This window comes from Martes martes (genome assembly GCF_963455335.1).
Source record: "Martes martes genome assembly, chromosome: 2".
Lineage (NCBI taxonomy): Eukaryota > Metazoa > Chordata > Mammalia > Carnivora > Mustelidae > Martes > Martes martes.
In genome coordinates this window covers 116924078-116940816 of record NC_137889.1, presented here as the reverse complement: position 1 = coordinate 116940816, position 16739 = coordinate 116924078, and the positions used below count along the sequence as shown (strand labels likewise).

Sequence of the window (16739 nt, the reverse complement as noted above, 5' to 3'; positions counted from 1 at the left end):
GATGTGATTTGGGTTCAACGGTGCATTACTTTTTGTAGATTATTGCTTGTACTCATGCTCCACCTGTTGGGTAAAATGTTTGACATTTTTCAAGTACTGAAGTAAATAAAATCTTGAAAACAATAATTATTTTTCTTTCAGGATTATCTTTCCACTTAAGAAAGTCCTTTTGCTCTCATCATCTATTCACCTTTTTATACTCCAGTTGCAAAGATAAATTTGAGGTCATTCATAAGCATATATGAAAATGTGAGAGGTTGAGATGAGATAAAAATGAGAGAGAAAAAAGACCAAGTGAGAAAGTGAAAGGAAACAGCTTAGATCAGCAAACACTGAGTCTACTTTAAGGCATAGTAATAGACCTTTAATACATTTTTTTAGTTTGGAAATTACATTTACTGCCCTGTCATCGACTACTTGTTTTTCCAACACTTATAAAGTAGGAAATTGTGTAGCAGTACTAGATATAGGAAATAGTAATTTAAATGAACATGTCTGGGAGTTTTATTTATCCATAAGTTAGCCATGAGTCAACTACCTCACCGAATGCTCTTTCAAATGATTTTTTGTGTGCTTGTTGGGAAGATGTGGGATGTTGATGAAGTTTTGCCTTTGAAATTTTCTGTATTTTCACAATTACTTATATAGCCAGAAAAAGCCCATATGTTTTAAAATAAAACATGACACTAAAAAATATAAGGTAGTAGGCCATACAGTTCTGGGTTGTAGGTGATTTTAAATTTCCTCTTAAAAATTTTTGTTTTCCGGGGCACGTGAGTGGTTCAGTTGGTTAAATGTCTGCCTTTGGGGGTGCTTGGGTGGCTCAGTGGGTTAAAGCCTTTGCCTTCGGCTCAGGTCATGATCCCAGAGTCCTGGGATCGAGCCCCGAATTGGGCTTTCTGCTCAGCGGGGAGCCTGCTTCCCCGCCCCCCTCTGCCTGCCTCTCTGCCTACTTGTGATCTCTCTCTGTCAAAAAAATAAATAAAACCTTAAAAAAAAAAAGTGTCTGCCTTTGGCTCAGGTCATGATCCCTGGGATTAAGCTCCCTGCTTAGTGGGGAGCCTGCTTCTCCTTCTCCCTCTGCAGCTCCCTCTGCTTGTGCGCGCTCTCTCTCTCTCTCTCTCCATGTGTCAAATAAATAAATAAAGTCTTATAAATAAATAAAGGGTGCGGGGATCATGACCCGAGCCCAAGGCAGCGGCCCTAACCCACCGAGCCACCCAGGTGCCCCTAAATAAATAAAGTCTTAAAAAAAAATTTTTTTTCTGTCTTCTCCAATCTTACCATAGTGGGAGGGGGAAGAGAGATAGGGGAGAATATAATAATTTAAGAAACTAATACATTTTCCCATTGTTTCTTTCTATATTTTCCAAGCCTTTTAAAGGAAAAATAAACATAACATGCAAATATAAGTTTTTTAGACCACTCAGCATCAGTTAATTATAAGAAGCTAATATATAATGCTGAGAACAGTTATGTTTATTAAAATTATCTTTATCCTTTTTACAAATTGTAAATACTAGTTGACTTATGTAAATAAGCTAAATTATGAAGATCAGAATATGAGTGTATGTAAATATTCACTAACCTGAATTTCTGATTCAAAATTCAGGTATGATGTTTGAATATAAATATGAATATCCCAATACCATTTACAACTGCTTACACTGTGGGGGAATTAGAAGCATATTTAATGTGGATAAATGGTTAACATTTGTCAAAAGCTGCAATTAAATTTCTGAATAGGGGCCCAGCCTGTTCTGAACCTTTTACCCTATTACATCCTTTATTCCAGAAAAATTACACTGTCTTGCTCTTTCCCAAACACATTCAACTTTGTGCTTCTGTACATTTGCTCATACTGTTCATTTTGCTGAACTGCACTTAACCCTATCTCTGACTTCTGAAATCCCATTCATCCACCTTGGCCCTCTTCAGATACCAGCTCCTTCAGATGGGATTCCAGGCTACCTCCAATGGTAAACAAGCTCCCTTGCTTCTGAGCTCCTGCAGGGTCTTGATCTTCTCTGTGCTCATTTTGACCATGTCTTTAGGTGGCAAACCTCCTGATGATAGGGTCTGTCTAGTGCTCCTTTAAATGCCCCTGTGGTGCCTAGTATCCATTAAACAGAATCGAGTGAATGAATATTGCTAAGTATTTTTTCTTGTTTGGAATATTCTTTCTAGGCTTCTGGCTGTCACTTATCAGTCCAGTCAGTCAACAAATATCTATTACATGCCTTCTGTATGCTGGGTACCTAAGATACACAGGGGAAAGAGAAAGGTACGGTCTCTGTCCCGAGTTCTAGCTGTTAGGAGGTAGACAACGTGAAAATCAATGAATCAATGACGGTCTTAGATAAAATAAATATTTGGAAGACAATGTAGTAGAAAGTAACTTTGTGTGCTGTGTTGGTTAGGGAGACCAGGGGAGGCCTCTTAAACAAAGGACAATTCAGGGTTGAGAACTGAATGATGAGAGTGATGAAGTGAGGGGAAGACATGTGGGAACACTTTTCAAGCAGAAGGAACAGGAAGCGCACAAACCCTACGGTGGGAAACAACTTTGAGTGTTTAAGGGACAGAAGGAAGAGGGCGTCGTAGGTATAGCCCGGTGAAGGAGACGAGGTGTAGAGAGGGATGTTCAGGACACTAACAAGGGCTAGCTCAGGGTACTGTGGACCATAATAAGGAGTTTGCAACGGGAAGCCTTTGGTAGTTCTTAGGAAATGAATACGAGCCGATTCATACCCAAGTGAATTCTCCAATCTTGTTTTTTGTAGGTATTGGCCATGATGTTCACTACCTTGTTATAATGAGTTAGATGTTAACTTGATTTCTACAAATACAAAAATATTTCTGTACTGAAGACAAGGATGTTACAGACATAAGTGCCGTTTTTAAGAATTACGTGTTGGTAATGCTCAAGTTACTGTGCATAAAAAAATTAGTGTCCCCACTAGAGTACCATAAAAATCAAATGTGTTTCCAATAAACTATAGTTTTGAGTGTGTCTTTTCTGGCTTCTGAGGTTGTTGGAGTAAAAGTGAATTTGGACTACTTCCCCTTAGGAGCTATTTATATGAATGTAATTCAATTTGGAGTATTTTTTGAAATAATTTTTATTGAAAACTTTTTTTCTATTATTAAGTAAACTCTACCCCCAATGTAAGGCTCTGACTACTCACAACCCAGAGATCAAGAGTTGCACGCTCTACCCACTGAGCCAGCCAGGCACCCCCAATTTGGAGTATTTTAATTGGTCAAGAATACTGTAATACATACTGGATTGTGTGTGTGTATGTGCAAATCCCTGAAGTGGTTTAATAAATACGACTTAATTATTGAGAATGGCAAATAAATAGAATATATCTAATCTCATCATTCAGTGCAAATGTGTAGGTGTAATTTGTTTCTAATTTCACCCGGCACAGGCCCGACATTCCCCGTCATACGCCTCGTGGGTGGGAGCAGCGCGCGGGAAGGCCGAGTGGAAATCTACCATGCTGGTCATTGGGGGACTGTCTGTGATGACCAGTGGGATGAAGCAGACGCAGAGGTGATCTGCAGGCAGCTGGGTCTGAGGTTTGTTTTTATTCTTACTTTAAATTTTGGAATCTCTTCTTCCCATACCCAGAGGCATGTGGCTGTGTGTTTAAATTGTACAGTTCCTCAAACAAATAGAAAAAGCCACTTTGCGATCTTTGTGCTAGGTTGTAGGCTCCCTGAAGAGAATTTATGTGTACTTATAGGTCTAGCCTGTTTGTATCTGAATCCAATTGCTTTTATATCTCTGAGAATCTCTTTTACTTCTTTTCATTATTTGCATTTATATTATTCCCAGGTAATGACCAGCACTGTTGGTAGCAAAGACTTACTGAAGTCATCTGCTGTTAGGGTTTAACTGAAGTTCAGCTTCTGTCTCCAAGTATTATCTCAACTTTTGACTTTGCTTTCTGATTTGTTAGGTGTATGCTTAGAACAGAAGATGTTTATTAATGTGCAAAGGAAATAATTCCCATGTAGGATGTGGAAATGAAGCATGTGTAATAAAAACAGCGGTATGAAAATGAACATTTCATGTTGTCCTAAGTCCTATTCTGGAATAGTATGCTGTAATTTTGGTTTTTAAACCCTTTCTTTAGTGATTCTGAACATTGGTATAACACACCTAAAAGTTTCTCTAAAATTATATTAGGAGATTGGAGTGCCTGGCTGGCTTGATTGGTTGAGCGTCCAACTCCTGATTTTGGCTCAGGTCATGATCTCAGGGTCGTGAGATGGAGCCCCTCCGTGGGCCCTGTGCTAAACGTGGAGTCTGCTTGAGATTCCCCCTTTCTCTGCCCCTCCCCCCTCTCGCCCCACACTCTCTCTGTAAAATAGATACACGAATCTTAAAAAAACAAGATAAAATTAGGGGATCTTTTCAAAGTTGATATTTTACTTTAAATTTGTAAATTTCTTGGGACGCCTGGGTGGCTCAGTTGGTTAAGCAGCTGCCTTCGGCTCAGGTCATGATCCCAGCGTCCTGGGATCGAGTCCCACATCGGGCTCCTTGCTCGGCGGGGAGCCTGCTTCTCCGTCTGCCTCTGCCTACCACTCTCTGCCTGTGCTCGCTCGCTCTCTCTCTCTAACAAATAAATAAATTAAAAAAAAATTAAAAAAAAATTTTGTAAATTTCTTCTTTTAGCTTTTTGCAGGTGGTGGTGATGGGGCGGCCTCTTTAGATCAAAGCTTACTGTTCATGTATCACTTCTTTTCAATTAAGCATAATCCTTGACACTGAAGCATGATTTTTGAACCTTACACCATTTATACTTATTTGTTTTGTGATTGTTTTTGCAACTGGCCCCCCTTTTTTTCAAAACTCTGTATTTATAATGAAGCAATTTAAAGTAAAATATTGGCATTTTAACATTCTACCTCTAAATACTTCAGTATGTATCTCTTAAAAATAAGAACATGGTGCTACATGGCCAAATTAACATTATCACAACTAATATCATTGGTAATTACCCCTTTTTTTAGAGAGAGAGTGTGTGTATGTGCAAGTGGTGGGGAAGGGGCAGTGGGAGAGAAAGAGAATCTTAAAACAGATGTCACATCCAGTGTGGAGTCCTACTTGGAGCTGGATATCACGACCTCGAGATCATGACCTGCGTAGAAATCAGATGCTTAATTGAATGAGCCACCGAGGCGTGCCATTGATAATCATTCTTAACATTTTCTAATACCCCAACACAATGAGTTTCCTGTAGTGGCCCCCACAGTGTCCTTGGCAGATGGACTGTCTTAAGCAGAATTTAGTCCAGGATCATGCAGTGCATCTGGATGTTGTGTACCTGAAGTCTCTTTTGAATCTAGAACAGCCTCTTGTTATTCATGACACTGACTTGTGGAAGAGAGAGACGTTTGTTCTTGAGAATGTCCTTTCCTCCTGGATTTGTCTCATTTCTTCCTACTGGTGTCATTTAGTTTACTCCTCTGGCTCTTTTAATTCCTGACATTAGAGGCTAGATCCAAATGTCTGATTAGATCAAAGCAGGTATTTTGGCCAGGACTCATCACAGGTGATGTGTCTTGGGGTCTTCCCACTGATGGGGCTAAGCTTGAGCACTGGGTTAGGTTGGCATTAGCCTGATCCTTTACTGTCAAGTTACATTTCCTCCGTAACTGATTCTGCGGCCTAATGGCTATTTCAGAGTTCAGGTATAGGACAGGACCCGCATGGCAAATCCTGTGTCTCTGGAGCTTATAATTATCAGTGGTGTGAAGTTACCGTTATGATCATTTTCTTTGGGTGGGTTAGAAATAAGGCCAACCAGTTCCTTTCGAGAAAAATTCTTAGTAAGCATTCGTTTTGAGACTGGATTTTCAAAATGTTCTGAGGGGGTATCGATTTCAATACTAATCTTCCTCAAATTTTCAGGTGTTGCTGTTAGAATGAACACAGCATAAAGTTATCATGTGCCCTGTACTCAGAACAACCTGGATCTGTGTCCTACTTCTGGAGATGAGAAAAGTTACAGAGTATCTCTTCGTCCGATTCCCCCATCTATAATGTATTTCTTGACATATAGGGACTATTGTCTAATCCAGGTTCTAGAGCAGTTAGCACACATAATAAGTATGTAATACACATTGACTCTCAAGGTCAGTCAAATTAGGGACCGTTATAGTTGAAAGATGTTTTTAACATTCAAAATAAACTGAGTATTTGGTGGTAAATTATCCAACACTAGTTCTCTATTCAGAACTTCCATTTAGTTAGCTGTATCTATGAATTTCATATTTTTAAAACATTCTAGTGTGTGTATATGTATATTTACTGGTGATCAATTATGTGGTGCTAATTGATTTTCATGTTAGTTACTAAGAAACCTGTGTCTTTGCCAAAAATATTAAGAACTTGAAGGGTGGATCGCTTCTCGGCCTTTTGGCTAAGATCAAGTGAAGAACTTGAAGGGTGGAGTAATAGTGTATTTAACATTACTAGCTGCTGTATGGATTACTCTAAACTTAAGCTATAAGACATTTTTTAATATTAATATATTTCTGTGGGGGAAAATGCAGGTTTGCATAGAAAATTTAGAGTATCCTGGAGATACACTGTGAATATTGATTATATTTATAATTATAGAAGTGATTCTAAAAATTTGTTGTAATGTGAAATTCTTTCTTGAGAACCAAAGATTTCTTTCACTTAAACAGTTCTTAAACATAGACCATGTGTTTTTTTTTTTTTTAATATTTATTTACTTGACAGGCAGAGATGGCAAGTAGGCAGAGAGGCAGGCAGAGAGAGAGGAGGAAGCAGGCTCCCCGCTGAGCAGAGAGCCCGATGCAGGGCTTGATCCCAGGACCCTGCGATCATGACCTGAACCGAAGGCAGAGGCTTAACCCACTGAGCCACCCAGGTGCCCTGAACATGGACCATGTTGACAATAGTTTATTACAGAAAAAGGATATAGAGATGGAATCACCAGGAAGACTATATTAATGTCGAACACATGCGAAGGCCAAGTATTTACATCTTCCTCGAGCATTATCTTATTGCCATCTTTTGTATGAGGAAATTCATGTTTGGAAAAGTAATTGAAAGGAAAAATACCTGCAGATATACAAGGTGGCAAAAGTCCTCCACAAGCCTATGCAGCAACCAATGATTCAGCTTGGTAGACATTTGTTTTTATTGTCAGCACTCTGATGCTCTGAGCTGATATTGTTTGTTTTTGCCTTTCTTTCACTTGGTTTTATAGTTCTTTCCTAAGTTTGCATTAAAGCAATATTCTGCACCTGCTCCTCCTTTATAATTTGTTTGCTTATTTAGTGGCACAGCACTTCCAGATGAAATAGTTTTTAGTGGCACATGGTTGATAACAGCATAATTTTGTTGCTTGTCTCGATTTATGATTTTTTTTCCTAAGCAGATTTCATCTATTTGTTTGTTTGTTGAATTTCCAAAGGGAAACGACATCATGCCTCCCTGGAGTGGTGGTTACAGTTTCTTCGTGAGATGCTGTTTTGTTGGCTTTCGTCTTTTAATGGTGTCTGTGGATTTTGGTAGCTGGCAAGCTTCCCAAACACAAAAGAAATGACTGTACTTTTGATACTTAAATTTGAGTAACCCAGAACTTGGAGAAAGATTAGGAGCAGGAAACGAAGCAGCCAGATGTTAGAAAATTGTCTTGAGAATGTGCATGTACACAGCGAAGTTTCAGGTAGAAACATTTTATTTTTATTTATTTATTTTTATTTAATTTCAATTAGCCAACATACAGAACATCATTAGTTTCAGATATAGAGTTCAGTAATTCATCAGTTGCATATAACACCCAGTGCTCATCACATCACGTGCCCTCCTTAATGCCCATCACCCAATTACCCATCCCTCCACCCACCTACCCTCCAAAAACCTGTTTCTTTCTTACAGTTAAGAGTCTCTCATGGTTTATCTCCCTCTCTGATTTCTTCTCATTCCATTTTTAACTCCTTTCCCCTATGATCCTCTGCACCCTTATATTCCTTGTATGAGTGAATCCGTATGATAATTGTCTTTCTTTCTCGCTCAGCATAATACCCTCCAGTTCTAACCATGTCATTATAAAGGATAAGATTTCATCCCTTCTGATGGCTGAGTAGTCTTTCATTGTGTGTGTGTGTATGTGTGTGTGTGTGTGTGTGTGTGTACCACATCTTTTATCCATTCATTTGTTGATGGACATCTAGGCTCTTTCACAGTTTGGCTATTGTGGACATTGCTGCTATGAACATTGGAGTGCACGTGCCCCTTCGGATCACTACGTCTGTATCTCTGGGGTAAATTCCTAGTAGTACAATTACTGGATTGTAGGGTAGCTCTATTTTTAGCTTCTTGAAGAACCTCTATACTGTTTTCCAGAGTGGCTGTACCAGCTTGCATTCCAGGTGGAGACATTTTAATCAGAGTTCCTTTTGTGCAGTTAAAATAAAGACTTTTCCCATGTCTTTCAAAATGCTTAAAAACATAGTTTAGGGGTGCCTGGGTGGCTCAGTGGGTTAAAGCCTCTGCCTTCGACTCCGGTCATGATCCCAGGGTCCTGGGATCGAGCCCTGCATCGCATCGGGCTCTCTGCTCAGCAGGGAACCTGCTTCCCTTCCTCTTTCTCTGCCTGCCTCTCTGCCTGCTTGTGATCTCTGTCAAATAAATAAATAAATCTTTAAAAAAAGAAAAAAACATAGTTTAGAACTATGACATCATATTTTATAGTGTGGATATGCCATAACTTACATAGGAATTTAAAAAATTGTAAACACATCTTTCTTAGGGTTTTTTTTTTTTGGCTATAAAATTATCATACAAAACTACTTTATTGAGTGGTTAGAATAAAAATGTGGTACAGATTGCTTTTTAAAAAATACTTCTTTGCTTTTTTATCTTACTTTTTATTAATTTTTCTTGTATTTTATAGATTTTATCATAAAGAGAACCTGGAGACCTTGTGTAAAAGAAGAGGAAATTAGGCCCTCTAAGATTACCCAAAGCCCTAAAGTCATACTGTTAAGTGAGAACCAAAATCCTCTTTTTTTTTTTTTTTTTTAAATAGACTCCATGACCAACAGGGAGCCCAGCATGGGGCTTGAACTCACAACCCTGAGATCAAGACCTGATCTGATATCAAAATGAGATCAAAAGTCGGACGCTCAACCAACTGAGCCACCCAGGCACCCCAACAACCAGAATCTTGCGATTTCCCAGTGTAGAATTTTTTTTCATGTTATACTATTTGCCAAATAGCCAGGGGTTAATAAGAATAAATACAAATATAGGGCTGAGAGAAATAGAGAAGTCAAGAGATAAAAGTTCCCTGTAGGGAGAAAATGCTGATAGACTGTATTTGAGGTGCCCCCACTGCCCTTTAAAATGCCCCCCTGAGGCTTTATATAGCCAAGTGCTTCAGAGTTAGCTGTGTGGCCAGACAAGCTTCACCAGCAGTGGTGGTGTAATGCTGGGCAAATTATCTAATTTCTGGGCCTCAGTTTCCTCCTGTAAATTGGGGATCAGAATATGGGGTTGTAGGGAGGATTAAATGAGTTAATACACATAAACCTGGTAGACCAGTGCTAGCCTACAGTAAGCATTCTGTGTGCATCCAGTATCACTACTGGAAATGCAGGGGATTGTTCTCCAGAGAGAAATCTAGGGTATCGATTATTAACAATGAAATTTTTCATTCATAAGTTGTGTCACACACTGATATTTGTAGTTAAAGGACTAATCTTGTATAACCTAACAAACAATTACCTTGCACAATAGAATTGCCTAACTATATTCTGTGTCTGTTCAAAGTAGTAACTTAGTCTGGTGCTGGAATTAGTCAGATGATGCTATTTATTTGGGCTTTTACTATGAAAACAAACTTTATACAAATACAATCAGAGTAGCCAAATAGGTTTAAGAATGTTTTGGATGAGGATCAGACATAGAATCAATTCAGTGTTTATTGGGCATTGCTGTTACAGATGTAGGTCAAATAGACTTCCAGAAAATCACTTAATAAATCAGTGTATTATTTCAGAGCACCCCTATTCCACAAATTTATTTTGTGGCCAGAGAGTACGAAAATGGGCAATACTGGGACTTTATTACAAATGAACTGCCAGGGAGGGTGGGGGAATAATTTTCATAAATGAGGGACAATGAACACATAACTGTTGAATTCACATGGCATTTTTTTGACTTTAACAATCCATGAGGTTGGCTTTTGTTTTCGTTTTTTTGAGAAGTGGGGAAGGGCAGAGAGATGATGAGTGATAACCTTAAGCTGGACGTGGAGCCTGAAGTGGGACTGGTCTCACCACCTTGAGATGGTGACCTGAGCCGAAACCAAGAGTCAGACACTCAACCAACTGAGCCACCCAGGCGCACCAACAATCTTTGAGTTTTATGTTGCTTTCCCCAATAGCGCAGAATTTCTTTAAAGGCAGAGTCATGAGTTTCTTTGGTATCCCCTGAAAGCCAGCACAGTCCAGGGCACCGGGAAATACTAGCGGCTGAAGGAATGTGTGTATTAGTATCTTCTTAATTTTAATAAACTCGAAAGTGAGCCAGAAAACCTAGTTTGTGTTACATCATAGTTTCCTAGTTAACATTTTTGTTGTTGTTGTTGTGATTAGTTCTATTTTTTTCTGATTAGTTTGTTCCAGTTAAACATTTTTGTGATCATTAAAATGTTTATAAACAGTGGGAAATATGGAAACTTATAAGAAAGATCAGAAAACACCCAAGTAGTATTTTAAGAGTGTGTTTTAACGTAGATGAATTTTCTCAGAGTCATGATTATGGGGCTGTTGCTCTCCCATCTTGTGTTCTCCCTTAAGGAAGGGACACAGTTCAGAGGCAATTAATCAGGCCTTTTGCTTTTTCCTAGGACCTCTATCACATGATCTTTAACATATTTGGAATATAGTTTATATCAGTTACTCTGCCCAGCCAATCCTGAGTCACTCCCAGCTAATCATTATTTTAGGGTGTTTTTTTGGGGGGAGAAGATAGGGGAGGGGGGTGTTGGGTAATAAAACGTACTTAGTTTGTAAACTTTTAACCTAAATATTGTCCAAAAAAAATGATACTAATCTTTTAAATCTCTAAAAATATGTTAGCTAAGAATGTATTTTTGCTGTGTTAATTTGACCTTTGTAACATTCAGCATCTTATATGCTCAGTGACCATCGATATTTCTTCTGTGAATAGCCTCATCGTCTCCATGCCCCTATTTTTTTAAAATGTTTGTTGTTTTGTCTTTCATTATAATGTAATTATAACATTATTATTACTAATTTTTAGAAGGGTTTTTTTAATTGCTGTCATATATTACAAGTATTTCTTCCTGCCTGTTGGTTTGCCTTTTGACTCTGATTATGGTATATTTTGCTATACAGGAGCTTAAATTTATATGTGGTTAAATTAAACTTTTTTAGTTTTTTCTGACTTCTGGGTATCTTACCTTGCTCAGGAAATCCTCTTTGTCCCAAGGTGGTATTATTCTTGTACTATGTTCTTTATTTTATTTCAATAACTTCTTAACCCTCCCTTCTCAACCCCTTCCCTCCTTCCTTCCTTCCTTCCTTCCTTCCTATTTTTCCTTCCTTCCTTCCAGTATTTAGACTTTTAAACCATCTGGAATTTATTGTTTCTGTTATGAGTTTGGGATCAAATTTTATATTCTCCCATATTCCTTATACCACTTAATCCTGGCTCAGTGAATTGTACCCATTGAAATGTTCTTCCATAGGATCTTTTTCTTTCCTGGCATTTATCCCAGGGCAAAGAGCCAAGAAGACTGTTAATCGGCCTTTCTCCAAAGCTTTCCCTTCTGGCTTCCCCATGACCTGCATCAGTCCTCTGTCTCCCTCTCCTCTGTTAAGCAACTTTCAGTATTCTCTAAGTCAGCTTCCATATTTGCTTTCATTAATCTCTTTTCTTTAGAGCAAAGGTCACCAAACTTTTTCTGTAAAGGGCCAGATAGTAAGTACTTTGGACTTTGCAACCACTCAACTGTGCCTTTGTGGTGCAAAAGCGGCCACAGCCGCTAAGCTGGGAATGAGTGAGGCTTTGTTCCAACCCAACCTTATTTCTGGACAGTGAAATTTGAATTTCATTTGTCAAAAATTACATTCTTGATTTGATTTTTTCCCCCTACCATTTAGAAAATGTAAAGGCCCCTCTCAGAGCATGGGCCGTATAAACATACGAGGTATGCTGAATTTATCCCTTGGGTTGTGGTTCATTCTTCTCCACTCAGGAGCCGCCAGCAAGGGCACTTTGCTCCTGTCCTGGATTCTCCCTTTTCGCAAAGGTGTGGCAGGTCTCAGGAACGCAACTGCAAGCACTTCACGTCTGGTTTGAACCGAGCTTAGTAAATAACATGGTACATTTCAGTTTTTCAGGCTTCCGAATTCCGGAATAAGTCCTAATATACACATGACTTCAGAGTTTTATTTCCAGTGGGTATCACGTTCCCTTGTTCAGTTTAGTTTGAATGTTGTATTGAGAATATTGTCTTTTGGAAGGGGATATTTATTCTACTAGGGGCAACTTAAAACATGTTAATTTATTCACAGCTTTATAGACTACTTTTGCAAGATCATTTTGGTACAGAATATGCTTTTCTGGGAGCGTATGTGCTGTCTTTAGAAAAAAAAAATTGCATTAGCCACTACAATTGTTTTTGGTAAAATGCCTATGTGCCCTGAAACTTTTGAAATTGTTGGCCTCCGATGATCTGTGTCTCTGCCACAGGAATCCCAAGTTGAGTGATGCAACTCGTAGCTTAATGATCTTTTGGGCCATCATCTCATAATCCTTAATAAAAAACAACACAGATCTATTGGGTATTTTATAGGCTACAAATTACTCCCATAAGTATATTCTTTAAAAAATGATTTTAAAATAAATAAATGAATAAAACGTATTTACAACCTTAACTCCAGAACATGTTGAGATTTTCACTGATTCTCCCTTTCCCATCATTCCACTGACTCTACCTTGGGGAGGGGGAGAACAAAAGCTGTATGATGTTTGTTTAAACTAAATGCAGAATGGTTTTAGATCATTCGCTTAGCAGTGAAAAATAGGCCCTTCATCAGTTGTGAGGGGGAAGCTCCTGATGGTGCCAGAGGGAAAAGGAACCAACGTCTCTTGAGTTCTTACTTTGCATCAGTTTAATTCTTATAACCCTCCGAGGGAGCGATTATCATCCCTGTGTTCAAAAGAAGCATTTTGCGCTTGGAAGGTTTTTATAACTTCCCCAGGGCAGTTTCGCTTGTTAAAGATAGAGCCCAGATTTGAGCCTGAGGGCCTGTTTCCACATCTTTTCTTCCTCAAAGATTCTGCTTGGAAAGAATAAGCTTTTTGACATGACTAGTAATATATGAACACTTATATATATGTCCACTACACTCTTCTTTGGGGACACAGATACACATTGAAACAACCGGAAACTTCATTTAAAAAATCCTATTAATTGAGCATTGATTCCTTCTTTCTGGAAGAGTAGAAATGGCTTTTTTGTTCTGTCATTTTTCCCTTGTAAAACAAGTTCACTCACAAAATTATTTGATAATATCATTTGCGTTAGGATTTTTTTTCTTTCACATTTGTCTGATTTACACTAAATATTAATCTTTAATATTTGTTTGAGCAGACTTCTCAGAGTCCCCAGTATTACAGATATCAGACAGTGATTTAAGTGTGAGGATTCCAAATTTAAAAATTTTAACTCCAGGAAAATATCCTGCATAAGCTACCCTATTTTTCTTTTCCTTCCTTCTTCACACCTCTTCTTATAAACATTTCCTTTATTCTTCCTCTTACAAACTCTGAATTTATTTTTTTTTAATTTTTAATTTTTTTTTTTTAGATTTTTAGTTATTTATTTGACAGAGATTACAAGTAGGCAGAGAGGCAGGCAGAGAGAGAGAGAGAGAGGAGGAAGCAGGCTCCCAGCTGAGCAGAGAGCCCGATGGAGGGCTCGATCCCAGGACCCTGAGACCAGAGCCGAAGGCAGAGGCCTAACCCACTGAGCCACCCAGGTGCCCCCAAACTCTGAATTTTAAACAGAAAGTGGCTCAGGTGATAAAGGAATGAGTGTTTGCTCTAATAATGGTTAAAGGTTTTAAGTTTCAGATGTTTTGGGCTTTGTTTTAAACATGTGTTCTCTTAAAAGAAACTTTTGTAATATCTAGTAAAATTAGTCAAACAAGTTCTTCTTTGGCCAGCAAGTTGACTATCCAAGACTTGGCCATTGCTGGAGTATTATAATCATTTAGTAAACTTTCTTTTTTCCTTCAACATATTTTGGTTGCATATTCTCAAGGTAGTTATAATGGTATGAGAAAAAGGCACCCAAAATAATGGGAATATTATTGAATATTGAATAGGGAGCATCACTGAAAAACAAAACGAAAATATAAATGCTGTACTCTAAAAATTAGAAGGCTAGAAGGGGTTGACATGGCAATTTCTGAAGTTATTAATCATTTTGACAGTCAGTAGTGAACTTCTTCACTGAAATCTGGGGTTCTAGAATGTGGGATCACTTTGAATTAAGGGAGAAGTAAATTTAGTGCACATGAATTTGAGTGGAGAGATATTTAATTAGGAATATGTTTGGCTCTGAGTGACAGAGTACTGAAAGTAACAGTGGTTTAAATAAGATAAGAGTTTATTTGTCTCTGCAGAGACCAGAGGTAGTCAGCTCCAGGCTAGTCTGGTGGTTCCACAGTCATCTGGGTTTGGGTTTTTTCTTGCTTGTAGTTCTCTCATTCTTAGAATGGCACCTCATGGACCAGTATAGCTTCTCAAGCTCTGGCCATCATCTCTGCCTTGGAATCAGCAGGTAGGAAGAAGTGGGACAAGGATACTTCCTGGAAGTGATACATAACAACGCTTCTACTTAAATATCTTTGGATAGAACTTAGTCATCTCAAATGGGTCCAGAGTTTCGGTTTGGGATGACTAAAGAGTTCCGGAGGTGGGTGGTGGTGATAGTTGCACAAGAATGAGGAGGTACTTAGTGCCACTGAACTGTACAGTTAAAAATGGTTTAAATGGTCAATTTTATGGTATGTATATTTTAAGACAAACATAGTCATCTGGAAGGGGAAGAGGCTGGGAAATGGAATCTTTACTCAGGATAGCCATTGCCCTCCTAAAAATCTGAGGTTCCGTTACTAACGAAGAAAAGGGGAGTGAGTATTGAGGGGTAACTAGCAGTGTTGTGATGGCCAAAAATAGAAAGAGTGACAAACAGAGGAACAGGAAAGAAGTATAGCAAGTCACGTATGATCTGTGGAGTGAATTGGTCAGGGGCAGTATGGATTAATCATAGTTGTACCTTTCCTGGGGCAAAAGAAATGATGTCAGATGACTTTTTGGTGTCTAATTCAGATTTCTTACGTTTGTTCAGTGGCATTGCCAAAGCATGGAATCAGGCGTATTTTGGGGAAGGCTCTGGTCCAATCATGTTGGATGAGGTACGCTGCACTGGGAATGAGCTTTCTATTGAGCAATGTCCAAAGAGTTCCTGGGGAGAGCATAACTGTGACCATAAGGAAGATGCTGGAGTGTCCTGTACCCCTCTAACAGGTAAGAGTTTCACCCCATTTCACTCCATTAATCTATCAACCCTTGCCCCCAGCACCATCTGGGCTTACCTTCTCTTCTCAATTTAGATAATATAACTACATGAACACACCAGTAAATTCTGCAGATGAAACTAAAAACAAAGCAAAACAACTCACAAAAAAACAAAACCAAACAACTGACACAAATTGTGTATCAACATGGTATGTCTTTGTTCATAAGTATTTTTGAATTTTTCACTTTTTTTAGTCTAAAAAGATAGAAAATACAATTTTTTGTAATATATAATGCCTAACAGTCAAAATCAGTGTGCAATGATAAATTTCACATTATTAGGCATATACTTAAGTCCATTTATTTATTGAACTGCCTTGACTCTCGGAATGTGTTTATAGCTCGTGGAACTGTATTGATGGGATTCTTGGTTAAAGCACACTAATAAAGGAACCAAGTTAACTTGGCTGTGCTCAATTTTCTGACTATTCCAGACTGTAGCACACTTGTCCGGATATGCCTCATGTGTTATAAGAAGGGCATGTCTGAGTAAAATGAGTGTGTGTGTATGTAGGTACATGTTTTGTGGGAAGAAAAGGGAAAAGGACAGAAGGAAAGTCAGGTCATCACAAATCTATTGTTTCTATGGTAAAAAGAACTTAAAGGAAAAGGTTGGGGGTTTCAATCTCTCTTTAAAAAATCAAAATAAAACCTTTGGAGGACCCATGAAATGCTTAAGTTACACCTTTTTATTTACATAGTTCTCTATGTGATGTTTTTATTAGAATAACATGTTTATATACAATAGAATACAATAGAAATATAACATTTATGCCAGATTTTAAGCCAGAGCACATCATCTTCTTGGGTCTCCTTTTCCTCCTCTTTCAAAGGAGTAGAGTCTTGTAGTGTTAACTGTGATGGTCAAATGAGGTAAAATGTGTACCAGTGTTTTGTAGACTGTAAAGTGTTACAAGAAAAAGTGATTACGTTACTAAGAGACTGTTTATTTTATTTATTTTTTTTAAAATTTTTATTTATTTATTTTTTAAATTTATTTGACAGACAGAGATCACAAGTAGGCAGAGAGGGAGGCAGAGAGAGAGAGAGAGGAAGAAGC

General features: G+C 38.3%; 1 protein-coding gene across 2 annotated transcripts in view; it reads left to right on the top strand.

Annotated features, from left to right (window-relative positions):
- PRSS12 (serine protease 12) overlaps positions 1-16739 on the top strand; it is a gene marked incomplete at its 5' end in the record, with an annotated part of 72160 nt that overhangs the window by 17727 nt on the left and 37694 nt on the right. For both annotated transcript variants that reach the window (XM_080796811.1, XM_080796810.1), the window contains 2 exons: positions 3435-3585; positions 15450-15628. In XM_080796811.1, coding sequence (XP_080652937.1) covers positions 3435-3585; positions 15450-15628 — 330 coding nt within the window. The remainder of the gene's footprint in view (positions 1-3434; positions 3586-15449; positions 15629-16739) is intronic.